Source organism: Neltuma alba, unplaced genomic scaffold, assembly GCF_004799145.2.
Source record: "Neltuma alba isolate B1F8T4 unplaced genomic scaffold, ASM479914v2 tig00003562_pilon, whole genome shotgun sequence".
Classification (NCBI taxonomy): domain Eukaryota; kingdom Viridiplantae; phylum Streptophyta; class Magnoliopsida; order Fabales; family Fabaceae; genus Neltuma; species Neltuma alba.
In genome coordinates this window covers 1-13470 of record NW_021633335.1, presented here as the reverse complement: position 1 = coordinate 13470, position 13470 = coordinate 1, and the positions used below count along the sequence as shown (strand labels likewise).

Here is a 13470-nt window from a genome sequence, read left to right as displayed (position 1 = left end):
CAAGATGTACACAGATTCCTATTGGTCATCATTAATCAACGACAGCGACGGGGGACAGCCAAGTTCGGATAACTTCACATCCCTTGGATCATGGCATTAGGAGGTTCCATCATCCTAGGACATCCGCGAATCACTCCTCTAACTGACTCGGTTTAAAATTTTAAATACATTGATAAAATAAATTACATACAACGTAATTAGTTGATTAATTTAAAAAGATTATAAAAATAAATTGGATTAGTTATTTGTAATAAATAGGTATTATCTTTTCTAAAATATCCTTGCTTATCAAATGTATTAGTTAAAAATATTATTATTAGAAGAGCTATTTTGATAAAAAATTCATAAATATAAGAGACAAATTAGATTGATGTCTTGTATTTAATATCAAAATAAAAACTAAATAAGACCTTATATTAAGGACTGAAGGCACTATATTGGACTTAAAACGATGTCACTTAAAGTTTTTTTAATAATTTTTTACTTTAATACTACTTCCGCTCTTTAATAGAAAAATTAGTCTGACTTTTAATTTAATCCTAAGTATAAAATCTCAATTCACTTTACTTCTAATACTTATATATTTTGTCTTAAGTAATTTTTATAGTAGTTATATTGTGTTAGGGAGTTACTATCAATGAGTAATTGAAACACATATGATTGCTAAGAGTATTTTAAAAACGACAACATTTATTTACTACAAATAATTAATTTAACTAATTTTTTTAATTTTTTAAAATTAGTTAATTAGGTTTTATATTATGATCAGTAGCATTGTTTGAATGTTTTATTTACTTAAAAATTAAAATTATTTTTTTCAAAACCAGATAAAAATATCTTTTTATATTTTAATTATGATTGCGCTGATCATGATTAAGCCATCGATAAACCAGTAGCTTTGGAATCAATTGGTTTAACGACCCATTCAATTTTCATTACATACTTTATGTGTCCGATATTTTCTCCCAACTTGTCCACCGAATAATTCCAAAAGCAGCACGCCACATAGTGTGTGGGGTCGCCACTAGAAGACTGACCTCTTTAGCATCCTCATCCTCCTCAAGTAGGCGTTGTCGATTTCACGCCTGAGCTGGGAAGTTTTGTTTGTATACTTACCACCCATTATAACATCTCTCCCCCTACTTCCCATTTCATCCGGATCTTTATTGTGATTTTTTTTTTAATGTTTCATAATATAATACAATATGTTTTATTTAAAATATTATTGTTATTGAGAATTATTTTGAGATAAGTTATATAAATACCGAACTGTGTGTATTACAAGAGTACGGGTCTTTCTCCTTTCACGAGCACATCAAGGCTCCCCCTATTCTTTTGGCCTTCCTCTTTTGTTTTTCTGTTGAATTAATGGGACAGCTGACTTGATGTATGAATGAAGTAAGAAGCTGATGCCAGTTAATAAGCACTTAGATACGAAATAGGAAATTATAGTTAAATTATATTCTTCTCATCCTTAATATAATATCTATTTAACTAGTTTGACTAGATTAAAAAAGTTAGATAAGTTAGCTAATTATAAGAAATATAACATGTTTTTTTTAAAATAACATAATCATCTTCCTTAATATCATTTCTCCTTCTTTCATTTGATTATACTCGAGTGCGTATCAATAGGGGTAATTTTAAAAAAATGATAAATATGAAAAATAAGTCTTATATTCAGGATTAAAATCAACTCAACGATCAGGTTCTATACTAAAAGTCGGGGAGTATATTATAAATATGTGTCATGAGAAATTGTCAAGGGATGCCGCTGTCCAGCTTATTTGTGTTTCATTGGCATCTTTGGATTCCCCATTTACCAATTTCTTACCCGGCAGCCCGTTGAGGCCTAACGTCAAAGCCGTGTTCGTCGCTCATCTTGGAAGCATCTGTAGAATACGAGTAAATAATAAATTAATTTGCTTTCATTTTCAATTTTTGTCCATTCAGCGGAATAATCACCATTCGCCACGTCACCACCTCCTTCCTCCCCGCCTTGCTTAAATTCACCTCTTCTGGGAGTCACACGTCGCACTCCTACTTTGACAAAAATCTGCTTCACTTTCTCACTTTATCTTTTGTGATCGCTCATCTCACTGCGAGGCACTTCCTTCCAGCTCGCAATTCTACGTCCAGAAACCGATCATGTCCCAGCGTAAGCTTGGTCGAGTTCCCAGTATCAGAGACCGAGTAGAGGATACTCTCTCGGCCCATCGTAATGAACTTGTCTCTCTCCTCTCCAGGTTCGAATCACCTTCTCCTTCTTCATCAATCTCCCCCATTCCCCAAGTGTTTTTGCTAACTTTTTGAATGTATTATCCGCCTTTGCATTTACTTTTCAGCTTATTCTTCTTTTCCTAAACTATTCATCGTGATTCTTTTTCTGCTAGTCCAATCCCGTCTCTTTAAATAAATATGAGAAAACCTTGGAAACTGGAAGTGTTCTTTTTTCTCTTCACCGACGCGATCCTCAAGTCAGTGTATTGTCAAATGAGAGAGTTTTTATCTTCCTTGTCTTCTCTTTAATACTGTACACTTTTGCCTGAGGGTGACAGATTTTGGTGCTGAAATTTGCAAAGTGGCGTGTTAAAATTTCTTAGTTTGTGTAATTATGCTGGGGAGGTGAAAGAAAACATGAAGCTTTGCATTCGGATGATGGGCTTGGTAGTTCAGGCGCTTGCCTCTGTTTTGATTTTTTTCCTTCTCTCTTTTCATTTTGGTTAGAAAAAGATAGCACTTGTGGATTGTGGTTTATTGATAGTTGTATTTTGCTTTTGAAGGTACGTGGCTCAGGGAAAACGGATTTTGCAACCCCATAATTTGATTGATGAGCTCGAAAGCATCCTCGGGGAGGACGAAGCATCGCAGAATATTAAAGATGGCCCTTTCGGCGAAATCCTCAAGTCTGCACAGGTGAATATGACTATTACACTTTGGTTTTAAATTATATTAGTGACCCCATATGTCATATGACTTTCGGCGGAGTTCTATTAGTTTGGTCCACATTAATGTGCTTAAAGTAATGTTAGGTTTATGTCATATTTCCGACAAAGCGTTAACCTCTCTGAAACAAACCGCATACCATTAACTACAGTTGGGTCACAATATGTAGTTGCTGAAAATGTGGCATCTTAGTGAAATTTCGCCTAATGATCATCAGGATATCCAGACCTCTAAATCCGGGAAAGTACCCTTTTTAACTTGATGAATCCTAAAGCTTAAATTAGTTATGAACTTGTGGTCACCAAGTGAACTTAAAATGCATTCACATTTGACCTAAGCGAGTTCTTGTGCTGTATTCCCAACAACGGTAAATTATGTATGCTTCATGATGTAGCTTGCCCCTAATTTTGATTCCATGTATAATTAATTACAAACTATAGATTGATAGTTTCATGCTAGGGGAGCACTCTTATCTCTGAAGGTCACTGCAATTCACTGAAGTGTTGCATTTCCTGTTCTTTTCTTTTTTGGTGATAGGAAGCCATAGTTTTGCCTCCTTTTGTGGCAATTGCAGTTCGTCCTAGACCTGGTGTTTGGGAATATGTCCGTGTTAATGTTTATGAACTTAGTGTGGAGCAATTGAGTGTCCCTGAATATCTTCACTTCAAAGAGGAGCTTGTAGATGGAACGTAAGAAATCTATTACTCCACTCTTTCTATGGTTACGTTTTTTTCTTTTTGGGAAATTTCTGACCTGGGTTTGCGATCTCTTAACATTTTGATTCCCCCCCTATTTTTAAATATCGTCAGGACTCATGACCATTTCGTCTTGGAGCTTGACTTTGAGCCATTCAATGCTACATTTCCTCGTCCATCTCGATCATCATCCATTGGCAACGGCGTTCAATTTCTTAACCGTCACCTTTCATCAATCATGTTTCGGAACAAGGATTCCTTGGAGCCATTACTTGATTTCCTCAGACTCCACACATATAAAGGGCACGTAAGTTTTCTGTGCCTCGAAGTTCCTTCTTGTACTATAGTGATTGTGCTGAATGGCTCCTGTTCTATCTTTAAATATACTTTGGTGCATTTAATGTTGGATATAATTTTATGATGCACGGATGCTTTTGATATCCACTCTGCAGTACTGTGCTTAATGTTTATCTTTTATTTTTTTATTTTCTTTAATCTCCTTACATGGCTGATTTTTCTTTCCCTTCATGATATTGGCGCAGACGCTGATGTTAAATGACCGTATACAAAGCATCTCCAAACTTCAGTCAGCTTTGGTCAAGGCTGAGGATTATCTCTCTAAACTCAAACCTGATACCGGCTATTCTGAGTTTGAATATGTGTAAGTTTAACTTATCATGGATTTTACATGGCTTTGCGATGCAGCTTGTATCCTGATGTGAGGAGTTCTCCAGAATATTGTAGTTTGATATTTTCTTCTTCTTTTCTGCCTGCAGGTTACAGGGAATGGGTTTTGAGAGAGGGTGGGGTGATACTGCTGAAAGAGTGTTGGAGATGATGCATCTTCTCCTGGACATTCTACAAGCTCCTGATCCTTCTACATTAGAGACGTTTCTTGGGAGAGTACCTATGGTCTTTAATGTTGTTATATTATCTCCTCATGGATACTTTGGTCAAGCCAATGTCTTGGGTTTGCCCGACACTGGTGGGCAGGTAAATCTCATGAATCTTAAGATTATTTCTCTTTTCTCTATACACTTCTGATATTTTGACTCGTGCATTCATGTGAAACATTGTTTTAGCACCATCCTAAATAAAAGCTTCATATCTGCAGGTTGTTTATATATTGGATCAAGTGCGTGCCCTTGAGAATGAGATGCTTCTTAGAATCCAGAAGCAAGGACTAGATTTCACTCCAAGAATTCTAATCGTAAGATTGTTATCCTGGCTCATTTTCTGTGATTTGGAATAGTAGTGATTTTTGTTTAGTTAAATAGTTATTTTTACTGTTTCAAGGTTACCAGGTTGATACCTGATGCAAAGGGGACAACATGCAATCAGCGGCTAGAAAGAGTCAGTGGCACTGAACACACTCATATTTTGCGAGTTCCTTTCAGATCAGATACAGGAACTCTACGTAAGTGGATCTCAAGGTTTGACGTATGGCCTTATCTGGAGACTTATGCAGAGGTTGGTCTTGGACTGTAGATAACTGAAATTACCCTCGCCTGTGAAATATTGTCGTAGTATTGTATGGTTTCTTAGCTTAGTTTATGATTCTGACGTTTACAGAATGTGTGCTACATTTGCTAGCCTTACGGTTCCAATACTTTTGGTTGCTCTTACACAGGATGTTGCCAGTGAAATTGCCGCTGAGCTGCAGGGTTATCCGGACTTCATTATTGGAAACTACAGTGATGGAAACCTTGTTGCGTCTTTATTAGCTTATAAAATGGGAGTGACACAGGTTTTTATCCTTTCATTTTTCCTTCTCTTACTAAGCAGTACAAAATCAGAAAGCTCACATTATCGTCTTATGAGATCGCTACTTACTAGATGCAAATGTTTATGTTTGTAGTGCACAATTGCGCATGCACTAGAGAAAACGAAATATCCAGATTCAGATATATATTGGAAAAAGTTTGAGGAGAAGTATCATTTTTCTTGCCAATTCACTGCTGACCTAATAGCAATGAACAATGCTGATTTTATCATCACCAGTACATATCAAGAGATTGCTGGAACGTAAGTCTATTCTACTTGAGGATCAGTGATAGTTCACTCATCATTTTAACCCCCCATGATATTGCTCAATTATATTATCTTTATATAATTTCCCAATACTGTCGGTTTCATTTGAACTAATGATTATCATCATGAAAGTAGTAGTATGTTCTTTAACATTGTATGTTTGGGGTCCTGCAAACCTATTGTAATTACTTGTTGGGGGATGTACTACTTTTTCAAGAAACAAATTTTTGGATTTGATTTAGAGCACCTAGATGTCTTAAGTTTCCTGAACAATTCACGGTGACTCTATTTTGTTGCCTATGGAAATCCATGCCAAATCATAGATTTAGTTTTTTATTCTGTCTTGGCTCTTCAAGGTCTCACATATCCATGCCTCAAACTCATATCAAGTTTACTGGTTCATCTCAGGTGGCCATAACTGTTGTTAGCTTTTTATTCTTTGTGCTTTCCTTTGCTTTCTTCTTCAGGATTTTAAGATGTAAGTTCTCCTTCATGCTATTGCTGCTGATTACTGACACTGGCTTCTTTCAGGAAGAATACTGTGGGCCAATATGAGAGTCACACTGCATTTACTCTTCCTGGGCTCTACAGGGTTGTCCATGGCATTGACGTTTTTGATCCTAAGTTCAATATTGTCTCTCCTGGGGCAGATATGAGCATCTACTTTCCCTACTCTGAAAAGCAGAAAAGACTAACTGCCCTGCATGGTTCAATTGAAAAGCTGTTATATGATCCTGAACAGACTGATGAGCATGTGTGAGTATTTCAACTGGGATTATAAATTTGGACTTATAAATTCATGTTGACAGAAGTAAATATAACGAGACAGACTGCTGACGGCAATGAGTAAAGTTAATCTTTGTTTCTGTTGTGGCAGCGGTACACTTAAAGACCGGTCAAAGCCCATAATATTTTCCATGGCAAGGTTAGACAGAGTAAAAAACATTTCTGGCTTGGTAGAAAGCTATAGTAAGAACAGCAAATTGAGGGAACTGGTCAACCTGGTTGTTGTAGCTGGCTATATTGATGTAAAGAAGTCCAGGGACAGAGAAGAAATTGCAGAAATTGAGAAGATGCACGATCTCATGAAGAAATATAATTTAGACGGTGATTTTCGTTGGATAGCTGCCCAAACAAATAGGGCACGTAATGGTGAGCTGTATCGCTATATAGCAGACACCAGAGGCGCTTTCATTCAGGTATCATAAAAGAAGTTTATGCTTTGGTGCCTGACCTCTCAGATATGATTCTTAACCTTAGCTCTCTTGTCACAGCCTGCTTTCTATGAAGCTTTTGGACTGACAGTTGTGGAGGCCATGACCTGTGGGCTGCCCACGTTTGCTACCTGTCATGGTGGTCCTGCGGAGATAATTGAGCATGGTGTATCCGGATTTAACATTGACCCTTATCACCCTGACCAAGCTTCTGAACTATTGGTTGATTTCTTCCAACGATGCAAGGAGGACCCAAGCCATTGGAAAAAAATATCTGACGGTGGTCTTCAAAGAATTTATGAGAGGTATTTTTCTCCCCTAAAAATGAGGAAGGGGAAAGGAATTGTAAGTTTTTAGTGCGATGCAGTCGCTAAGCAGAGCATATGCAGGTACACATGGAAGATCTATTCTGAGAGGCTCATGACCTTGGCCGGAGTTTATGGTTTCTGGAAGCATGTGTCCAAACTGGAGAGGCGCGAAACCCGACGATATCTTGAGATGTTCTACATCCTCAAGTTCCGTGATTTGGTGAGCGTGTGTTATTTGTTTGGTTGGTCTCAAGCTTGTTTCAGGGTTACGACCTTATCATCTCCTGATTTTATGCTGTCTGAATCCATGCTTATCTGTACGTGATCTGTTAATGCCGGGGAGATTGATTTAACTTTCTGTTTCGCATGGGACGCAGGCACATTCTGTTCCGCTAGCAAAGGATGATGCAAATTAACGCAGTGGCGGTGGTGCCTGGGCAAGGTGCAGCTATTGTACTACTGAAACGAGTGAAGGAAGACTGTGTCAGGCTATGGCGTGTAAATAAAGCTGTGCTTCTGTGTGCGTTATAATAACATTGTTCTCCGGACTCGCAATTATGATTATGATGATGCCTCAATTGCCGGCCTTGTTTGTAACCTCTATCATGAAAACAGAATCAAACCAGTGGAATTCCTCTATTTAACTCGAATATGTTTGGTGTGCTTAATCAAAAGCCTGTTCAAATAAATGGTTATCGTTTAGAAACCGGAGAATATGTTGATCAGGTTTTTTATTCTTAATAATTAAAAATGATCTATTAATTTTGAAATTTTATTTATAAATTAAATATTTTTCTTAATGCATGTGAAGTTTTTTAGTTGTTAAAAATTTAACAACAGATATTTCAATATATTTTTACGAGATCATATTTTCGTTCCTCTAAATTCTTGTTAATGGATGTCATGGATTATGGCGGGAGAGAATGGCTGGGCCTGGGCCTGACACAACGCTGAACGCGTCTGGGTGTCTTGGACCCGAAAAAGACCGAAGAAGGAGGAAGCCTGCGTGAAAATGGAGGCCCATGTGAAGTAATTATTGATTCTTTGGAATTTCTTTTCTTGCGTTAAAACTTAAAAGTTGAACAGGATGGGCCCCACCACAAGAATGTCTTCGGGACCGTTTAGCACCATTTCCCATTCCTTTACTTTCAACGGTCAAATATTTCGCCATCCAATCTTGGTAGTTTGTACGCTCTCCACGCTTCAGTTTTTTTATTTCATTTTAAAAGTTTACTAGTGCGCTATTATGAACAATAAATAAATTAAACCTGAATTTATTGGGACTACGAGACCTGCAATAATTTAATACCGAGTTTCAATAAAAAGTTGCATCGTAAAAGTCATTCTTTAACACAGCAACGCCTCACAAAATAAACTGGATTGGACGTGGGACTTTCGAGTACGTTAAGCATATTACAATTTGCATTAACCATAGAAGAATATCACATCCTTGCACACAAATGGCCGTTTCTGGCGCCAAACATTAAAATATGCCCCACGGCAACAAAGCTAAACGGCTAAACTCAAGACCAGGTACACCAAACTATGACACCGTAAAGCTATAAAAGCCATCCTATCTCTATGTTCCAAATCTACACCAATGTGCTTCGAGGCTTGGGGCTAGCGCTCTTAGCTGGCGACTCTCTGCCCTCTAACTACCTCGTGCACTCCCAAGGAATGCGACTACCCAAAATCAACTCACAACACTGATAATAACAACACAAAGAAACGACTCAAAAGTTCATAGTTTATAGTTTCTAGCTTAGAGTTGGCCAAATGAGTGAGCAAGATAAGCCAGTGCTCCCACCAGGGGTGCGTTGATGTAAGTGGCTGGCTCTGATTGCTCGTAATCTGACCGCTCATCTGGGAACCTATCATGGAGGTCGGGCCCGCCCACAACGGCTCCGACCAGAATGTTTGGGTTCGGAGATTGCGACTTCATCACACTGAAGCCTGCCGAGCATTGGATCTTTCCCGGATGTACTGAGATCGACGGTAGGGATGATCCCCTGTGGTGAATCCTTCGTGGGTACCTTGGACCATACCCCACCATGTACGACATCTTCAAGGGGTTGTCGCCGAGCAAGTAATCCACCTGCGAAAAACATCATCATATATCCCCTTAATCAAATTACAAGACAATTCATGCGCTGTGAAAATAATAATCACTCGCAGGGCATTGAAATGGAACCTGTTTCTTGGCTATTGCTCGAAGTCTGCCGGGGGTCACGGCGATTCCGCCACAGTTGACGACCATGTGGGACGAGGTCAAGTATTTGGCATAGGTTAAGAGTAAGAAAGAAGAGGATGTCACATACTGCATGTTGCTATCACTCATCTTGAACAGAAGCCCACCTGCGTAGACAGTATCCAAACAGCAACGAACAAGAAGTGACCGTTACAAGATGATAAACCCACACGAGAGTAAAACAAGGATTTTTTTTTTTGGGGGGGGGGGGGGACCTCACCAGGTGTATATTGGGTAGGAGAAAAAGAGGCTCCGGGAACGAGAGAACAGATGAAATTGTCTGCATGACCCTTGTATTCATGCAGGGATTGGACCCTTTCAACTAGAAATTCCTGAGTTCATGATTGTAAAACCCAGTTAAGCACCATCACTGTTCATAAACACCATCATGTAGAAGGACTAAAATATAAAGTTGGTTAAAATGGGACCTTGGTTAGAAGTATCCTAGCTCCGGCATGCTTGTTATCCCACCCAAAGGTGTTGTCGAACTCCGCAGCCCCAAGGGTTTGTCCATTCACTTGAATGTAATGTAGGAACATTGGGTTCTTCGTAGCCTTGTGCAGCCAAGCAGCACCCCACAATAGCTCATCCTACAATATATTATCACGGACACCAAACAAAAGACTTGAGAGCCCTGCATCCCTCTAAACGTAAAAAGACCGCTCCTGAACAACACTCATTAGAGATTAACAGTGACCCTTAACCTGGTAGCCAGAGTAAGAGCAATAGAAAGGGCACACGATGGGCTTCAAGCCGTTGCTGTAGGATCCCCTGTATCTATCAGCGAACTGGAACACCTATACCCAGAAAATACACTAAACGTAAGAATTTATGCAAATTACTATTTCAATTAAACCTTTATGGTTTTGTCTGGAATCAATGACTCACCCTAATAGCTCTTCTGATTAAAGTTTTAGAGTACATGGGGTCGCTTCTTCTGAAAACCAGAGAAGCAGCTGCAAGAGCAGCAGCAGTTTCAGCGGCCACTTCTGAGCCGGGGGTGTTCCTGTCTATCTTGTAAACATTTCTTGGGGTATCCATATCTTCAGGTCTCTCCCAACAAGCATGGTCCTTCTTTGCATCTCCCACCTGCAAAGCCCAAACAATGTCAATCTTCCCTGCTCTGTATTCCCTTTGTAGTCGTGGGTAAAATGACGGTGCAAGAAATGAATAACCTGAACATAGATGGTGTCGGGATGTGCAGTGGCTTTGAGAAGATAATCAGTAGCCCAACGAATGGCCTCTCTGGCATTCTGCAACTCACCTTTCATTAGACCCCCAAACTCAATGACGCTCCAGGAAAGCATGGTGGTGGTGAATGCCATGGGAAAACCAAACTTGACGTTGTCCCCTGCATCGTAGTACCCTCCAACCAAATCAACCTGCATTTCAGTTCTACACCGATATAAGCCACCCTCACTCCACATTGCCCTCGTGAATGCAACAACAGACAGTAAATGCTAAACAATAAGGGGGAAAAAAAGAGAGATGTGGAATGTACGTGCAAGGCAGAGCCATCTGAGAGACCAGAGTCCCTCCTCCAAGTCATCCTCTGGTTGGGAGGGAGCTTCCCCGATCTCTGACCTTCAAAAAAGAGAATGGATTTGGAGAGAGCATCTCTGTAGTTGTGAGCGGCGAAACGAGGGTGGTGGAGATTGCGAGGAGGGTGATTGTGGTGGGCAGAGAAAGCATGGCAGTGAAGCAGAGTGGTGGAGAAGAGAAAAATAAGGACCAGTGGAGCAAAGGAGGGAAGGAAGAGACGCATTGTGACTGTGGGCTGCGCAAAAGTAACAAGATTGGCGCAACCAACCAACAACTAACCTGCCCCCTGCTTCAAGCCGCAATGCCTCTTGGCTCAAAGCTCTGTATTTATAAAGCAAAAACGGCCTCTGCCCTCTGTAAACGTCCTGCTTCTCGGGTACAACAATAATTGGCTCCACATGCTCCAACTCGTCTTTTTGGCTTTAATCAATTAACTAATCTAATCTTATTAATAACACTTGGAAATTTTGGGGACTTGTCTAGGTCACCGTGCAAAACAGTTTAGAAGCAGCAGCTGGGCTAATAAGCCAATCAAGGAAATTAATTAGCACGCCTGTCATTCTCTCCCATCTTACCATTAATCGAAAAGTTATAGAGACGTAAGCCCGCGATATAGAAATCAGCGTTGAGAGCAAGTGAACAAGAATTTATTGAGCCACTGCCCCTAATCTGTTGCTCACTTCTTTAGCCACATTTATTTATTTTGCAAATTAAAAGGACAAGTTAGTCAAAATAAGGGATATTTATCCCGTGTATTTACGAAAAGAATCTCTCTCTCTCTCTCTCTCAAAATGGGATAAAACAAGGTGATAATAAGCACCATGGTTATGAACTACAAATTCTCCATGCCAAAATATTCCCTCTTTTCAAATAAATAAATGCATGAAAGAAGAGAAGATCATGCTTGCCATTTATGGTTTCGTTGCTTATATTGCAAAAAATGACAGAGTGTTTTGATCATTGTCCAAAAGTCTAAAGAATCACAATATTTAACAGAGGGTAAAAGCCTTTCTGGGGCTATTGTTTATTAACTATTACTTTGTGTGGAGGCATGTGAAGTGTTGGGTGAAAGCGGGAAGGAGTGTTCCAGGGTGTGTGGAAGCAGAGCAGAGAAGATGCCCATACCATATAACAGAGATCACAGGAGAGGACAGAAGGTGGTCAGTGATGAACAAATCCCTGTTACGTTAACTTTTAAGCTAATCAAATTAAGTTGCGGTCATTTGCCCGACACGTACTTCCCCATAACATGTCAGAATACGAGACTGCAATATCTAGAAATTGGCTTCAGAAAAATACATACACATAGACAGCATGTGGAGAACGAGAACAATAACTCTGCCTCATAATGCCCTATGAATGATTGGATTGCTTTGCATATTCCTTATCCAGAGCAGCATTATTTGGTTGGGCCTAGTCACGTATATATGAATCTCTCGAGTCATTAAACCGCTCAATTATTAAAACAGTGACATTTGATGAACCTTTTCTGCTTCTCTTATCTCTGAGATAAGTGAATACCCATATAGAATTAGGTGGTACGATCTAGTGATTATGAATAAACTGAAATATGCATGCAATGAAATCACTAATCAGAAGGTGTGTAAAGAAACAATGGCAAGACATTAAACACGGTTGATGGGAAAGGAAGGAAGGAAAGCAGGAAGCATAGGCTGAACTGTACAAAACAATGCTGAAAGTGGAATATGAAATGGAAAGAAGGAAAGAGAGAAGTTGATTGACAGAAAGCCTGGAAAAGCAAGAAAAGGAAAATGCGGTGGGAAGGGAGAGTTATATTATATATTATAAAAATAACAAGAGAGAACTTGATTCCTTTTTGGGGGGAATGATGAAAGGGAAGGCTGAGAGAGGCAACACATGCATGTGGCTCTTTATTATTATGGAGGGAGGATCCCACATCCATATGTATTCTTCCCAAAATTCTTCGCATCCTCTGCGCTCTGCCTATACAAATGTCCATACATCACACGTTGCTGGTCTTAGTCCTGTATATGAACACAGCCCAGTTAAAAAGCTGACACCAAACCACGTTCCTCCTCCTTACACAACTGCGAACATTTCCTGCGTTGCTTGTAGTGCTGGACAATATCTTTCCTCTTATCTTCTCTGGTTTTGAGCCCATGTTTCTTTCTTTGATATTTTTTCCCTGGCCTCCCTATTTTCTTGTTTCCCTTACAGCTAGTCAATATGTAGGACCCAGGATTCATGAGAATTGCATGAGCTCGTCCCCTTGTGCTCTTTATTATCATTTCCATTCCAGTGCACTCCTTATTAACTATTAACTATTCATCTTTAAATACTGGACGACTTCATTGATTGGTTTTCCAGACTTTCGTGATCGCCCTCTCATCTTTCGAACTCATCAATAAATGCGGCAGTCCCTCCGTGTGAATCGCGACAAAGCCAATAGCCGTTCGAAATTGACAAAAAAAACATGCCTTTCACAATAACCGTTGTACATTTTC

The 13470-nt window shown here is 39.5% G+C and overlaps 2 protein-coding genes across 2 annotated transcripts; one reads left to right on the top strand and one right to left on the bottom strand.

The window, feature by feature from the left end:
• The first annotated feature begins 2050 nt into the window (after nt 1-2050).
• Nucleotides 2051-7788, top strand: LOC114741908 (sucrose synthase 2). Its single transcript, XM_028930160.1, has 15 exons — nt 2051-2246; nt 2784-2916; nt 3484-3635; nt 3756-3948; nt 4184-4302; nt 4418-4634; nt 4756-4851; nt 4938-5111; nt 5272-5388; nt 5500-5666; nt 6204-6428; nt 6550-6871; nt 6947-7191; nt 7276-7414; nt 7572-7788. The coding sequence occupies exons 1-15, from the start codon at nt 2149-2151 to the stop codon at nt 7608-7610; spliced, it is 2436 nt and encodes an 811-aa protein (XP_028785993.1). The 5' UTR covers nt 2051-2148; the 3' UTR covers nt 7611-7788.
• Nucleotides 7789-8592: 804 nt separating this feature from the next.
• LOC114741906 (endoglucanase 17-like) lies at nt 8593-11249 on the bottom strand. Its single transcript, XM_028930158.1, has 8 exons — nt 10944-11249; nt 10618-10824; nt 10331-10531; nt 10147-10239; nt 9871-10032; nt 9663-9774; nt 9386-9549; nt 8593-9289 (listed from the first exon to the last, which is right to left on the bottom strand). The coding sequence occupies exons 1-8, from the start codon at nt 11205-11207 to the stop codon at nt 8957-8959; spliced, it is 1536 nt and encodes a 511-aa protein (XP_028785991.1). The 5' UTR covers nt 11208-11249; the 3' UTR covers nt 8593-8956.
• Nucleotides 11250-13470: the final 2221 nt, after the last annotated feature.

Bases quoted from the DNA above. Each gene is read 5' to 3' on its own strand.
- LOC114741908 (XM_028930160.1), top strand. From the start codon at position 2,149: ATGTCCCAGCGTAAGCTTGGTCGAGTTCCCAGTATCAGAGACCGAGTA. The intron at 5,112-5,271 runs GTTGGTCTTGGA...GCTCTTACACAG, and splicing joins ATCTGGAGACTTATGCAGAG to GATGTTGCCAGTGAAATTGC. The intron at 6,429-6,549 runs GTGAGTATTTCA...CTGTTGTGGCAG, and splicing joins GAACAGACTGATGAGCATGT to CGGTACACTTAAAGACCGGT.
- LOC114741906 (XM_028930158.1), bottom strand. From the start codon at position 11,207: ATGCGTCTCTTCCTTCCCTCCTTTGCTCCACTGGTCCTTATTTTTCTC. The intron at 9,550-9,662 runs GTGAGGTCCCCC...CTGTCTACGCAG, and splicing joins TCCTACCCAATATACACCTG to GTGGGCTTCTGTTCAAGATG. The intron at 9,290-9,385 runs GTTCCATTTCAA...TGTTTTTCGCAG, and splicing joins GAGCAATAGCCAAGAAACAG to GTGGATTACTTGCTCGGCGA.